The 15,548-nt window shown below is 46.0% G+C and overlaps 1 gene segment (V, D, J or C); it reads right to left on the bottom strand.

Annotated features, from left to right (window-relative positions):
• Positions 1-3,952: 3,952 nt before the first annotated feature.
• On the bottom strand, positions 3,953-6,831 carry LOC140902905 (Ig mu chain C region-like). The segment is given in 5 exon segments: positions 3,953-4,048; positions 4,918-4,991; positions 5,343-5,654; positions 6,209-6,538; positions 6,771-6,831. Coding segments are annotated over 5 exon segments (849 nt in total).
• Between the last annotated feature and the right edge of the window lie 8,717 nt (positions 6,832-15,548).

Raw genomic sequence — 15,548 nt, 5'->3', positions numbered from 1 at the left:
CTTCGGGGAACATCTCCCTTTGCCCATGAAGTTGCATGGGACGCAGAGATCAGAAGCCCATGTTTTGATAGGTGTTTTCTATACTCAACATCTCTTCTCTCTGCAGGAGACTGTAGGATTCTGTTCTATGCTGGGCTGCCCTGTATTTTCATCCTTCTCCTCATCCAGCTGTTGATCTTGCTTTGGAGGAAGTGCCCCATCAGAAGTAACTCATTCATATTTCCGTCAGCTTTAAAGCAGCCACTCATCACACATCCCTATAACTATCCCTTTGTTTCATCCACCAGGGAGAGCTGTGCAAAGAGTGAATCCAATACCTATGAGGCAGATCCCACAGGTAAGCTGTTTTTTTAGCATTTGGCACATCAGTAAGATACAGTGTCTTAACAACAGGGGATTAGAGCCAGTGTTCTGGCCAATGTCCAACCCTAGTGTCTACACTTTGCCTCCTGAATTCACTGAGGTTTCATTTGAATTTATTCTTCTCTGCTTGTCTAGCAGAAGTGTTGTGTAGGGTTGTTGGTACAGAAGAACTGCTGGTTTCCACACCAGAGGTGGCTGCAGGTCAGGCATGGTGAAAGTGTGTGGTATATATTTCTGTAAAGGACCACCAGATCATCTTGTCTGACCTCATGTTTCTCACAAGCCACCAACAGCATCCAGCCATGCTCACACTAAACCCAGCACCCAGGATAAAAGACAACAACTGAGGACAAAAGAGAAATCTGCACCGTTGATATAGTTTTTTCACAGTCTTACAACACAAAAGCTGCTCTAATACAAAGAATTAATCATAATATCGTCTCTTTCCTTTTCCTATTTCAGACTGAATATGCGACTCTGACTTACAACAGAAATGCTTCTCGGTGACTGATGCAGTCTCACAAAAGTGGTTTATATGTTTTAAAACAAGAGATGCAAAAAGCAAGAACGAAAGCGAGAGAAATACAGAAAGTCTCATGTGCGTTTGCTTGAAATACAGTCACTTCCTTGGTCACTTTTCTGAACCCATAGTCTGGACCGACACCTCCCTTCTTGCAAAAAGTCATGTGGGGTCATCTGTGACTTGCCTGCAGATTCATGGGGCATTGTATTCACCTCTCATCTCAAACAGGTTTCCCCCCCCCAGTAACACCTTGTCACAGGGTTCACTCACTCCTAGGGCGCCTCCTCCTGGCTGCTCATGGGATTAGCTCCTTCCAGCTCTGACAGCCCCTTCTATCGCCTTGTTCTCGCTGCCGCCCCACTTGCTCTCTGCGACTCTGCACTTCCCTCTTCCTGGCTTGGCTGCTCCCTCTTCAGGCCTTGGCCCTCTGGCCAGGTCACTGGGTGTTTTCCCTGTGCCAGGGTATCAAAGTCCCGCAGGACAAACTGTCCCAGGCAGTCTCCAAACCCACTGCCCAGACTGTGCCACTTCCCCAGTGGCTGGGAGGGGAAACTGGGCCTGTCCTCGACTCCTGGCTCCAGCTCAGGGATCCTTGAGTCAGCGGCTAAGGTCTGCAATGTCCCGCCTTGCTGGGGCTTCCTGAGCCGTTTCCTCCTCTGCCTCTCTCACTGTACCACTACCCTGCTAGATAAAACATTCCTCAGGGCCTGGGTCCCCAGGGTTTCTCCTCTGCCCCCAGGCTTCCTCCTATCCCTCTCTCATACCCAGAGAGTGACTGCAGCCTTCCTCACTGCAGCCCTTCTCTGCTGCTGGGTTCCTGGATTTATACCAACCCCACCTGTTCCTGCTCAGCTGGGCTCCATCATCCTGCAGGGGTTACTTAGGCCACTTAATTCCTCTCAGCTGGGGCCTATCTGCTTAATTGGCCCCTTCTTAGCCTCATTAACCCCTTCCAGGCTAGTGTGGAGTGAACACCTCATCACATCCCCTATCACCAGGATAGGCAATTGGTGCTGATTGAGGGTGCTAAGAGTCACCGGCTCAGTTTGTGAACCTCCCTCCAAGCACTGACCCTCTGCGGAGGGAGCCCAGCCCAAGGCCGGCCGTGCTGGGGCTTTGGGGTCAGTACTTAGATCACAATCAGGCCTGTGTTTTCACATTTTTACTGTCACTTGTGAGGAGCCACAGGGCTGGTTAGACCTCCAATAACAGAATATAGATAGGTTTCAGAGGAACAGCCGTGTTAGTCTGTATTCGCAAAAAGAAAAGGAGGACTTGTGGCACCTTAGAGACTAACCAATTTATTTGAGCATGAGCTTTCGTGAGCTACAGCTCACTTCATCAGATGTTTACCGTGGAAACTGCAGCAGACTTTATATACACACAGAAATCATGAAACAATACCTCCTCCCACCCCACTGTCCTGCTGGTAATAGCTTATCTAAAGTGATCAACAGGTGGGCCATTTCCAGCACAAATCCAGGTTTTCTCACCCTCCACCCCCCCCCACAAATTTACTCTCCTGTTGGTGCTAGCCCATCCAAAGTGACAACTCTTTACATAATCAAGTCGGGCTATTTCCTGCATAGATCAAGGTTTTCTCACATCCCCCCCACCCCCATACACACACAAACTCACTCTCCTGCTGGTAATAGCTCATCTAAACTGACCATTCTCCAGGTTTAAATCCAAGTTAAACCAGAACATCTGGGGGGGGGGGGGGTAGGAAAAAACAAGAGGAAACAGGCTACCTTGCATAATGACTTAGCCACTCCCAGTCTCTATTTAAGCCTAAATTAATAGTATCCAATTTGCAAATGAATTCCAATTCAGCAGTTTCTCGCTGGAGTCTGGATTTGAAGTTTTTTTGTTTTAAGATAGCGACCTTCATGTCTGTACTGTAACACCTGTGCCCACACGGGTGAGAAGTTACAGATGTGAGCAGTCCCTGGAACTTCAGTGGGACCCCTGCTGTGAATAACGGCTCCCCAGGGGGAGTGAGAGGTTCATCGCCTGGCCCCAAATGAAATACAAAGGGCCACCTACTACTCAGTGACCCCCTGTAAACCCAGAGTAACTCCACTGCCTTCAGCAGAGTTCTCCTGGGTGTACACCAGGGTCAGGGAGAGCAGAATCTGGCCCAAAGACTGTAAGAAGTCACCTGTCAATCAATACGCTGAGCTTCATGCATCTCAGCTGCTAGAGAAAGGAATGGAAACATGAGGGAGGAGGGGGGTATATGTTTTAATGAGCAACATTTAGAATTACAGCTTCAAAATGAGGAGTTAGGATCCAACCAGGCAGCATGTGCAGGCTCCGTGGCTGGGGGAGCCCCTCCCAATGATAAAGCTGTTACGGATAGAAGATAGATGGGTGTTGGCACGAGGCCCTGTGGATTGAGCCCTACAGGAAAAACAGCAGTTTCCCAAGGAATTTGTTGGAGTAGCAGCTCCAGGACAGGGATGCGGACAGAGCCTGACCTCACACAGCTCCGTTCAGACACAGTTTCCCATTCGTCATCTCCCCTCATGCCATGGAACGATACTGCTGGCCAGGCAGCACGGTCCTGCTGATGGCAGCTCCTAAGAGGCAGCCAAAAGCAACCTCCACCCAGCTGGAAAGTGTCACTTCTGTCTGGTTCTGCCCCTTCCATCTGCTGAGCTCATCAGGGGGCCAAGGCTGGTTCTGCATCTAGGTTTTTCTGGTCCTGCTTGTGCCACCGGTAACACACCTGAGTCTCATGGGGAGGGATTGGCCATAAACGCACCAATATATTGCAAAGATACCTGTAGGACAACGTCTTTCATATCACACTAGGAAATCTCCCACCTTCAAGGGTCTTGGTTCTTTTTGTGACTTCCTGCTCTGCATAGGCCAGATGGACAAGTGGGTTAATTTTCAGTTACATTTTGGAACTGAGCCACATGCAGCAGCAGTGAAGAGCAGTAAGAAGCAGTAAAAACAAACCAACAGCTTCTACAGAAAGTCAGCACCTTACACGGTGATCCTGTCATTGAGATGAGCAGTGAAACAGCTGTGAGTGTTCAGCTTGGATCCCCATCCGGGCTACGATTTCCCCCTTTTCCCTTTCACTGGTTGCTGCTCCACGCTCTGGTTGTGATTCTTTGAATCAAACTCCAGTTGGGCATAAATGGTTTGACCCTGTTTGACAACATTTAGAAACATTAGACACCTCTCCGCAAGGTTGATTAGCCAAACTTTGATAGAGTTGGACACAACAATCAGTTACATTTACAAACAGATTGTTACGTTTTATTTAAAATTCCTCTGTCCAAACAGTGCACGTGATTAGCACAGAAACCATCATGGGAATCTTGCCTTAAAAGTCCAGCACTTGACTGAAAAAGAAGTTTAGGATTGAGACAGTTTTTAATGCACCCATTAACTCCTCTGAGTCTGCGGCTTTCGCTCTTTTACTGAATTTCAAAACAGACAGAAAAAGCCAAATCCAGCCTTAGCAGAATTACAGGGGCATTGGAACCATCTGCATTCTAAATTCACTCATTTTGAAGACCCAGTCAATGGCTCATTAGAGGAAATTAAAGTTTTTCGTCACCCCTTACAGCTGTTTTCTGACCAATTTATACCCCAGCCCAGATTATCCTCCCACTTCAATGGAAGTTGTGCATTTATAACTGATGGGCTAACCAGGCCTCTGCTGTGTCATTTACATCACTGGTTACATCCCAACGGAATTTGCCCAGAGATTCCCATGGGAGTTAAACATACTTATTTCTGGCAGAAGTTTGCTTTGTGTGACAAAGTAAATGATGAGTGAATAGCAGTTCCAAGCACCGAGCCTCAACAGAAGATTTGCTGCATTACAGGGGTGTAAGAAGGAATAAATGTTCAGTAGGGACAAACAAAAGGGACTGGTAGAGCTGTTTTCAAATTTTGTGAGAAATCAACCCAGGTATTAATAGGGCAGCTGCTAGGTCTCCACACCCGGGACGGACTGTAGTGTGTTGATTACCTGGATTAGAACCGCAGAGACTCCAGGCCAGGCTCACAGACACCATCAACACCCCCAGGAAAACCACCACTGTATAGCGCACAGTCTGCAGCATACACCCGCTGGGATGGACTGTGGAGGAAGCTGACACCAGTGAAGTTGGGAGAATCATGTTTGCACCTTTTCATTAAACCCTTTGGTTTTAATTCCCCTCTCTCCAATAGTTGTTCTCATTTTATTCTTTACAGTGCTTTATAGGTACAATCTGGGTGAAAGCTGCTCTAGAAATCACTGTCTTGGAATCCCTCTAATGTCTCAGTTTAGATTTCCCCAAATTCTCTGCAAATCTGCCCGCTTTTAATTATGACATAGAATATCCCAGCTTTCTGTAATGGCAAATTACATTGAGGTAGCTCTCATGTGGCCACTTAACATGCATATTATCACTTAATTTCCTTTATTCTCAAGTATAAAATCACTCACCTTCCATATACCTGGCAATTTTCCTAACACGCTTGCCAGAAGAGTTGAATTTGACTTCACAGGTGAAATTCTTCCCACTGGTCCAGGTGTCCATGGGGACGCTGATGTGATTTATGAACACGAAGGAGCCATCCTTTGCTTTCAGCGAATGCATCAGACCCTGTTCCTGCAGATCCCCAGAAAAACTCCAGGAAATTTGGACTGGGTTCGAAACTCCATGGACCACGCAAGCCAGATCAGCCATCCTGGGGGAGAGGAGGCCGTGGGGAGATGGAGCCAGAGTCAGCACCCAACTGCTGGTGATGTAACTGTCTGAGCAGGAGAAAGCACAGAGCTCAGTGTGAGGCTCAGCTGAGCAGCAGTTTGATTCAGGGGGTTAATCGTACAAGATGAAAGTAGCTCAAAGGATAAATGTGTTGTACAATAGGAAAATATGAAGAATCTGACAAATCAAATGATATCCAGCCCAAACTAAACACATATTTCCACTTAGCAGAAGGGAAACTCTGTGCTATTTTAGGAACTGATGCAGTCCTAAGAACATTTCCTAATTGCAAAGTATTGTGTCATTTGAACATGGCTCTAAGGTTTAAAATATTCCCAGCTTGTGCCCTGAACAGGAAGAAGACAGAAAATCTTCATGAGTTCATTTTCACTATTTGCATATTTTATTTGTGCAAAATATATTTTTCTGTTCTTTCAGCAACCAAAGTTTACTCGCTTCTTTTGGATTCAGACAGTCTGTCTTCTAACAATCCAATCTTTGATAAACTATCACACCAGCTTTTAACATTTTAACATGCACATGAACTATGTCTGCATTGTCATTATATTTCATTTCTAACCATTCAGTTCTATTTCCTTACCTCCAACAATCAGGGTGGATCCATAGCCAAAAGTCAAGATGATGTAGGAATTGGTACAGTAATAAACCCCCGAGTCATTCCATTGGGCATTGTAGATTTCCAGTGTCAAGTTGTGTCCTTCTGATATGCAAGCAACTTTATTTACATTTTGATTATCTGAGCATCTCTTAATTAACATGGGGGCCTCACCTTCCCGTCTCCTGTACCACTGAGCTGTTATACCTCCTGCTAAAAATTGTTCTTTGGAAGAGCACTGGATCTTCACTGTATCATTAATGTTCACAAACAGGAATGACTCAAGTTGGTGCAAAAATAACTGCACTTCTACCACTGCAGGAATAAAAGAGGGTGTGTTGTTAGAGTCAATTTTCAGCCGGTCACGATCTGCACAAAATAAACTGAATTGTTCAGAATTAAAACAAAAGCACAAATGCAACAAGATTACATTGTGCAAAAGTAAATGGAAGAGCATCCTAAGCTATCAGACATCATGAAAGCCTTATTGAAAAGGTTCCTTTTTCAATTCTAAAGCTTAATGGTATGACTAAAGCAAAAGCTTTACCCAGCAAAGACAAAAGCAGATATTTGGTGAACAGCATGATTGTTACAAACAATATCCTGAACGATGAAATCTAAGAGTTTCTGTCTGGTAAGCTGCTCAAGTGCAAAGGGTCCAACATCCTGGTCGGAACTGCTGAGGGGGTTGTGCTGTGGTGATAGATGCTTTTCACTGAGGCTTCTTAAAGAACCCTTTGGGGACAATCTATTTCTTGTCAGCTGTTGCTGCATTTGATTCAAATATGGTTATATTAGAACAATTCAGAAGAACGAAATAACCATTAGGATGTGGCACAATGTAGAATATGCATGAGATAGTTCAACACAGAACCATGTCTAGTGCGGAGACAGCAGGTACCAGGGCTTTCTGAGGGGTCAGACTGCTGTATATGACACTGGCTAAAGGTGTGATTCTGTAGACCATATTGTACCCTGCTGCCTATTGCAAATGACTTTCCCAAGGGATCAGCATCCCCCATTGCGGCCAGATTTTTAAAGAGCCCAGCTCCCATATAGACACTTAACAAACGGCACAATTTTCAACTGTGCTCATCCCCCAGCAGCCCCCACTGGCACACTTGTGGCTGGATTCCCAAGAGATGAGCCTCCAATGGGCGTCTAACGAGCCGAGCACTTGTACAAATCTGGTCCTTATTGAGGTGCCGAAGGGTGCGTCCGCACTGCAGCTGGCAGGGTAGTTCCCAGCCCGGGTAGACAGACAAGCGCTAGCTCTGGTCTAGCTAGTGTGGTGAAAATAGCAGAGTGGCCACAGCGGCTTGGGCCGTGGCTCGGGCCAACTCTACGAGTTCGTGCCCAGGAGGTCGGGCAGAATTGAACTTGGGACGTCAGCCCGAGCTGCCACCTGGGCCGCCGTGGCCACACCGCTATCTTTCAATGCACTACATTGAGCCGCTACTCCCCCAGCTGCAGTGTAGACGTCCCCTAAATGGGAGCTGGGCTCTTCTGGAAGTGTGGCCCCAGCCGCGGGTGATGAACAGCTGAGAAACGGGCTTCTCCCTGCTGCCTCAGTATTTTACCCCCGCTGAGCCTTATTGCTTGACAACATGATACTGAACGGTAATTTAGGACCAGATTCTCAGCTGGTGTAAATCAGCATCGATCCATCGAAGGCAATGAACTGATGCTGATTTACACAAGTTGAGAATCTGGCCCTTGGAGTTCTAAGTGAATCCTGAATGCTCACAGTGGCTTGCTTGAGAAATGAGACCAGGAAATCCTTGTGGCTGGATTTCCAGACTCCACAACAGCTCAAGCTTTCTCACCTGCCTCCGAACTGTGCAATTCCTGCTCCTGCATTTTTGCACACCCCAAACTCTTATTGATTTAAGTGGAATAGTGCTGGATGCACAAGGAACGCAGGGTCTGGCCTTGTCAGCCCAGAGTTTGTGGGGCTGTAAAGTGCATCGTGGGTGTATTGCAAACACTTCATGCAGCACAATACACCATGATTAAACATAGACTTTAAAGTCCGAAGGGACCATTATGATCGTCTAGTCTGACCCCCTGCACATTGCAAGCCACAGAATCTCACCCACCCACTCCTGTAACAAACACCTGACCTATGTCTGAGCTACTGAAGTCCTCAAATCGTGGTTTAAAGACTTCAAGGTGCAGAGAATCCTCCAGCAAGTGACCCCTGCCCCACGCTGCAGAGGAAGGCAAAAAACCCCCAGGACCTCTGCCAGTCTGCCCTGGAGAAAAATTCCTTCCCGACCCCAAATATGGCAATCAGCTAAACCCTGAGCATGTGCACAAGACTCAATAGTCAGACACCCAGGAAAGAATTCTCTGTAGTAACTCAGATCCCACCCTATCTAACATCCCATCACAAGCCATTGGGCATATTTACCGCTAATAGTCAAAGATCAATTAATTGCCAAAATTAGGCTATCCCATCATACCATCCCCTCCATAAACTTATCAAGCTTAGTCTTGAAGCCAGAATTGGGGTGGCTTTCATACTTGTGCCTATTCTTTGGCTCCTCTTTATGATAATAATTCCAGGCACATCATGAGTAGATCCCAAAGCACTTTACAAAGGAGGTCAGTAATATTATCCCCATTTTACAGATGGGGAAACTGAGGCATAGAGCGGGGACGTGACTTACCCAAGATAACCCAGCAGAAGAGGTGGGAATAGAACCCACATCACTGTCCAGTGCCCTATCCACTAGGCAACGCTGCACAGTGGATTATTAGTGACTGGTCTATTTTCTCAATGTCTTTGGTTTGTGCTGTAACATTTACTTTCTTTCACACTGCTGAAAGGTAAATTCCAGTTTTTGCAGTTATTTCATGGACTGTTCTGCTTTAGCTTTGCTCTAACCGTCCCCTGGCTGCAGAGGAATTGGGGGGAGCAGTTTACACTTCCTTGGTCACCGAACGCAGGGAGTGAGACCTAAAAAAACAAACCGCCCAAGCGCTTTGGTAGCGGAACAAACAAAAGAAAAGTGGCAAAATAAGTGGGCTGAAACTGACCACAGCGGCAAGTTCAGCTTTCCGAGCAGCCAGTTCTGATCTATTTTTAAACGATTGGCCCTTTGTAGCAAACACGGCTCTTTGTCCTGTCGCCTGTGGGTTTGTAAGATCGGTTTCAATTTGTTTTTATAAAACATCATGTAGAAATAAAATCAAAACTATTACAGTCACTTTGTCTTGGCTTTTAATAGACTTGTACAGAAGAAGATCAAGTGTAAAAGGAATTTGTACGAGTTAAGTGTGACTGGGGGCAATAATCTTAGGACGTGTTTGAAAATGTGTCCAATGACTTCGCTGTCTAACTCCCATTGATTTTGCACCTAGGCACCCAGCTACACCTTTGAGCACCTAAATATCTTGAAATCTGGTTCTCATGAGCTTAGATACCACTGAAAGTCAGCAGGACTTAGATTACCACTTGGAAACCTCGATCACTTTTGAAAATGACACCTGGCTCCTAAATTAATCAGGATTTCTGCTACAGTTAGGCCTACAATTTTATCCTGGCAATTGACAATAAACTTCAGGCAGAGGTACCGGAAAACCACCATAAGAAAAGGAGGGCGCAGGGAGTACGTGGAGGGTTGGACAGCAAGACCACCCTGCACTCACACTGCAGAGGCACCTCCTGCCCCGTGGGGCTGGGTCCAGCTCCCGGCATTGGCATCTAGTCCATGTGATCACAGTGCCGCTCAGGTTTGGCTCCTCTGCTGCTCTATAGATGGAAACGGAGGGACAGATGTGCCAAACTTAAGTAGGGCTCTGATCACATCGGTCAAGTTACAAGGCCCGTGCCTAGGAGCCGGGCCCAGCCTCACTGCTAGGAGCAGCCACTGCAGGGGTCATGGAGGTTTGCAACTCTCACCCTTAATTTCCAGGTAAAGACAGGCTGCTCAGAGAACCATGTTCCAGATTACGTGGCTGAAAACTGTTTAGAAAAGATGGATTTAGAAGGGATGGATTTAGAATCTCTTAGTCGGCATTTCACTTTGTTCTCTCTGTAAGCAATTTTGTACATTACACTATGGAACGTGCATTATGCACAAATCTGAAATAAGTGTCCTAAAAGTAGGTTTTGCTCCAAATTGTCCCAAAGTGGGGTGATTCCACCATACTTTCATATTCTAACCCCATCAATTCCTTCGCCAGAGGGTCCCACCCCCAGTCCTTCGAATCCAGAATGATAAGAAAAAGGAACCCAAACCAGAGAGAGACAAAGCAGGCTGCTCCTTAAAAAGAGAGATGCACAACTCACCCCACCTTGATCTCGGCTGTCTCTTTCCAGACTGACTTTTGCTAGGCCCAGATTGCACACTTCCCCACAGACAGCAAGCAGGACCAGGAAAACCCCCTGAAATTTAAAAAAAGAAAAAGAGGACTTGTGGCACCTTAGAGACTAACAAATTTATTTGAGCATAAGTTTTCGTGAGCTACAGCTCACTTCATCGGATGCATTCAGTGAAAAATACAGTGGGGAGACTTATTTACACAGAGAACATGAAACAATGGGTGTTACCATACACACTGTAAGGAGAGTGATCACTTAAGATGAGCTAATACCACCAGGAGAGCGGGGGGTCGAGGGGGGGTACTCATTTTATTTTTGCGAATACAGACTAACACGGCTGCTACTCTGAAACCTGAAATTTAAAGTTATAAATCACAATTTTAACAGTTTTCATACACCACAGTGAGAGAGCTTATTGCCATTTTATTGATGCTAATACCATATGGCCTTATAAATCCCTGAAGCACAGAAAATATTCCGCCTGAATTGCAGTCAGAAGAAATAATAGGATGCCCATAACAAGACTAACACAAATATTCCACCTGAGACACACACCATGCTGGTATCCAATCTAAGCTTGAATTTCTTCTCTAAAAGATTTTAGAGGCAAAGGAATATCCGCCCGCCCCCCGCCCCCCAACCCCGGTTTGCTCTGCTGGCACTAAGAGTAAGATTGTAAATGAGGTTATTAATATCTCTTGGCTCTCTTTGTTTTGCCCCACAGATCTTTAAGAGGAAAGAGAACATTTTCCTCCCCATGTGGCAAAGTCTTTCATCAAGAAATCCATTAGCTAGCAAGTGTTGTGAGACAGACAGACATCACCTATTCTTTACTGAAGAAAGGCACAAGATGTCTCACCAGATAGTTGAGATGATGCTAGTCTGTCTGCACAGTAAGTATTTTATCCTGATTTATTTCATGCTTATTTTCCACCATACTAAAAACTATTAACTTTCTGCACAAGGACCTTCTGCAGTTCCAAAGGGTGCTAATATCTACCTGCTGAGAGAGGAATTCACATCTCTTAGTTCATCAGTTGAAATCTGAAGAGAGGTGATGAAATCTTTACATTAAAACAACCTGAATGCCAGATACGAACACCCTGACAATAGTTTCTGGTTAATATTCTCGATTGGGGTGCAAAATCTACTCTTCCTTCATGCTGATGCATTACATAGGGGCTGACGTATTTTTCTGCAGAAGGATCAAAAAGAGAATTTGAAATACAAGTTGCTAAAAAAGACTCTCCCATGTACAATTTAGTAAAAAGTTTGTTACCATTGATTTGGGTAAACTCAAGTGGGAATGCACACAGGTGATGAAGGCAGGGAACTGGAAATCTCTCTACCCATTGGTTCTAAACGCCAAGGTTTGCTTTTGTTGTTACTTTTCATTAATTCCAGCACAGGCTGCATGAAACCTAACAAAAATATTGGCTAGAAATAGAGAAAAGTTACAATGAATCTTTAACGGAGAAGTACCTTTTTGTTATTCTTTGATCACCTGCTCTGTGTAGCGTATTGACAAAGTCCAGCCTTGTCCAGTGCTCACTGTATTAACCCACTCCTTTCTTCCTCTGTATAGTGGTTGCCTCGGAAGAAGGGAGACAAACCCAGCAAAGCCCAGCACAGGAGCGGCTGACCTCTGGGCAGACTGCACAGCTGGACAGTAGCCATTCCGTAAAGTACGGAGAGTTCTGTGGTACAAGGAACATCCGAGTTTACAATGGATTTACGAGAGTTCTCTGCATCAACCTTCAAATGGCAAATACTCCAGTAAAGTGAACATTCCAGCAAACACATTTACTCTGATTATCAGTAGCGTACAAAGAAGTGACTCTGGGGTGTATTACTGTGGCCTTGCTGTATATATACACATCCGAACTTTGGGAATGGGACCAGACTAACTGTCACAGGTGAGTTTCCAATGGGCCAAAATAATGATATCGCAATGCTAGGTTGTGACTGATTGCCATTTCAGCGTTAAGCCTTAGGTATTTGTGGGAAAAGGCACCATGTTCCAGGCAGTGACCCAGGCCATCGGGTGGGGAATTAGGAGACCTGGGTTTTGTTCCTGAGTCACTGGGCACTTAGGGTGAGATTTTCAAAAGACACCAGGACCCAACAGCTCCCATTTAGATGTCTACAGACATGGCCAGATTTTTAAAACACCCCAACCAAAAACCAGATTTTGAAAAGCTGGAATATTTGGAAAATCCAACCTTTTATTTCTCTGCATCTCCAATTCCTCATCTCTATAATGGGGATAATGACTCTCCTGGGTGAAAGCACTTGGAGGTCTATGGATGAAAAGCACCATGTCAGTGCTAGGTGTTATGATTTCCCTGCCGTCTAGTTGGGATGTTACATTAGGAATCAGATTTGATAGTCACACTTGCTGATGTTTCCTACTGAAACTGTCTGAGCCTAGGACATGGGTATGTTTCAGCTGCCCTGCTATCCTATTAAGACTTTAATATTAATCAGGTTCTTTTCCAGGAATTCACCAAGTGGCATGAAATGATTCCACCCACGTGTTCATACAGGGGAATATTCATTGCCTCAAGCAGCACAGTCTGAGTTGCATATAATAATTCAGTGTACGACGAGTGAGATCTAGATCTATTTGAGCCACATTGGTCGCAATTATTCCAGAGTGTGAACATCAAAGGGAAGGCAAGGAATTATTTCAGGCACTACTAGAGGCTGTAACTCGGACTAATGAGATGAACGTAATAGGAAAATTTAGCCTGACTAAATATCATATGGAGGTAAGTATCATTTCCCTAATTTTACAGTTGGAGAAACTGAGGCACAGACAGGGGAAAGTGAACTTGTCTCCAAGGTCACGTAACAAGACAGAGCTGGGCTGGGCATAGATCTCAGGGCTCCTGACTCCCAGTCTGGTGTCCTCACCACCAGACTGAGCAGTTCTTCCATTGCATTTCGTACTGTACCAAACACGCTGTCGACACTCAGTAAATAATCCACAAAGATTGTATCAGGACAAACTTCCGAGCAGCGACGGATCGGGGGAGTCTCCGAAAGTGGATGCGCCGGAGTGTAAGACATAGGCTTTGCCTGTTCCAGCTGTCGTAGACATTTAAAACACGCTGCACTGGCTGGGGTAGGGGTAGGAGCTGGGTATGGACTAGCTCAGTACCGGTAAACTCTCTTTCCGAACTCTCCTGTGACTCAACTCTCTTTTAGATGCCTTTGAGCCGAGACTTTCCAATCTGGGTGCTCTCAGCCCTGGAGGATGCTGAGCTTCCCCCCGTCATTCCTCTGCTCTGCCTGCTCTCTGATTTCTCTCCTCCCTGGAGTGCAGTTCTCTGGGACATGGGTGAGGAGGCGTCTGAAGGTCAGATGGGTGCTGGAGCCATAGATGAGAATGGGGTCTTTAGTGTTTGGAGCCTAATGAGAATCCCTTCTGAGATGTGGAACCAGGAGATGATCTGCACTTGTAGGGCCAAGGAGAGCAGTACGGGGAGAAACATCAGTGCTACAGTCTCCAGGGAAACAGGTCCATTAACGTATCATCCGATCTAACCTGCCTTCCTGGGTATTTATGCTACATCCCTCACCGTGGGTCAGTGACATCTACTGCAGGCTGGAGGAATAGACAGAATCAGACGGGATGGCTCACGTGAATGATAACCAATGGGAGTGAGGAGAGGTTTTGGAAACCATTGAGAGGGTGCTTGAGTTGTGGGGCAGACAAGTACAGTCACTCCCCCGTCACCCACCTTTCCCACCCCCAGCCCTCCTGAAAACCTTCATTTTTCAACCCTCCCAGTGGTGAGAAATGGCTTTCTGGTCAAGCAGCCTGAACCTTCCCCTCCATGCGAGCACAGCAAGGATACAGAAGGGTCACTTGGGGTGAGCCAAAGGGGAAGAACTAGGAGCATCGGGAAGGAAATCAACAGAGGGAACAGCAGGATGAATGGCTCCTGACACTGAGATCTAACAGATAGTGGAAGAGATGCTGAGGGGCAGGGTTAGAAGCCCCTATCAAGGGGTCTGGACAAAGTACTCGTGATTATAACATAGGGAACAATCCTGCAGGGGCCGGGGGGAGCTAGGGGGCACCCAGTGTAACAGGGTCATCTCCATCTCTGACTTCTAGGATTCTGTGCCACCCCCTTTAAATAACTTGATTCTGTTGCAGCCATCACAGGAGCAGGAGGTCTCAGGCTGAAATGGCTCCATGGAACAATGTTCAGTGCAGGCCGGAAGGATTAGGGCTGGTCTACACTCTTATCAGGTAACTCTGTTGAGCCGTGGTGTGAATTGTTGCTGACATGACTATGCCAGTGAAAGCCTCCATGTGGATGTAGTTATACTGTGTAAAGGGGTCTTACACCAGCACCGGTTATTTCAGTTCATGAATCAGGAGAATCTGTGCCGGAAATATTACAGGGCCAAAATTTTGTATAGACATACCCTTTAAGAAGAAAGCAAATTCCAGGTGGCACAGACGGGTGTGTCCAGCCTTCCGAAAGGTCTTTTAATTTCTTAAATTGCCTGGACATTTGCAGCAAACCTGTTCTGGGAAAAAGGGAACCAGCTAGAATCTGACCACGAAATTCAATGATCCACTCATTAGTGGAGTTATTGGGGGGGTGGGAGGGAAAGAAGAGAGATAGAATCATAGAAGATTAGGGTTGGAAGAGACCTCAGGAGGTCATCTAGTCCCCCCCTGCTCAAAGCGGGACCAACCCCAACCAAATCATCCCTCTTCCCTGTCTTCGCACTTCCCTCTCCCTCCATATACAGCAGGGCAGCAGCTCTCAACCTTTCCAGACCACTGTACCCCTCTCAGGAACCTGATTTGTCTCGTGTTCCCCCCAAGTTACACCTCACTTAAAAGCTACTTGCTTACACAATCAGACAAATATCAAAAGTGTCACAGCTCACTATTACTGAACAATCGCAGACTTCCTCACTTTTACCATAGAATGATAAAATAAATCAACCGGAATATAAATATTGTAT

The sequence above is a fragment of the Lepidochelys kempii genome, chromosome 24, assembly GCF_965140265.1.
Source record: "Lepidochelys kempii isolate rLepKem1 chromosome 24, rLepKem1.hap2, whole genome shotgun sequence".
Taxonomy (NCBI): Eukaryota; Metazoa; Chordata; order Testudines; family Cheloniidae; genus Lepidochelys; species Lepidochelys kempii.
The sequence above is the reverse complement of the archived record's forward strand: the minus strand, read 5'-3'. Positions and strand labels throughout refer to the sequence as shown.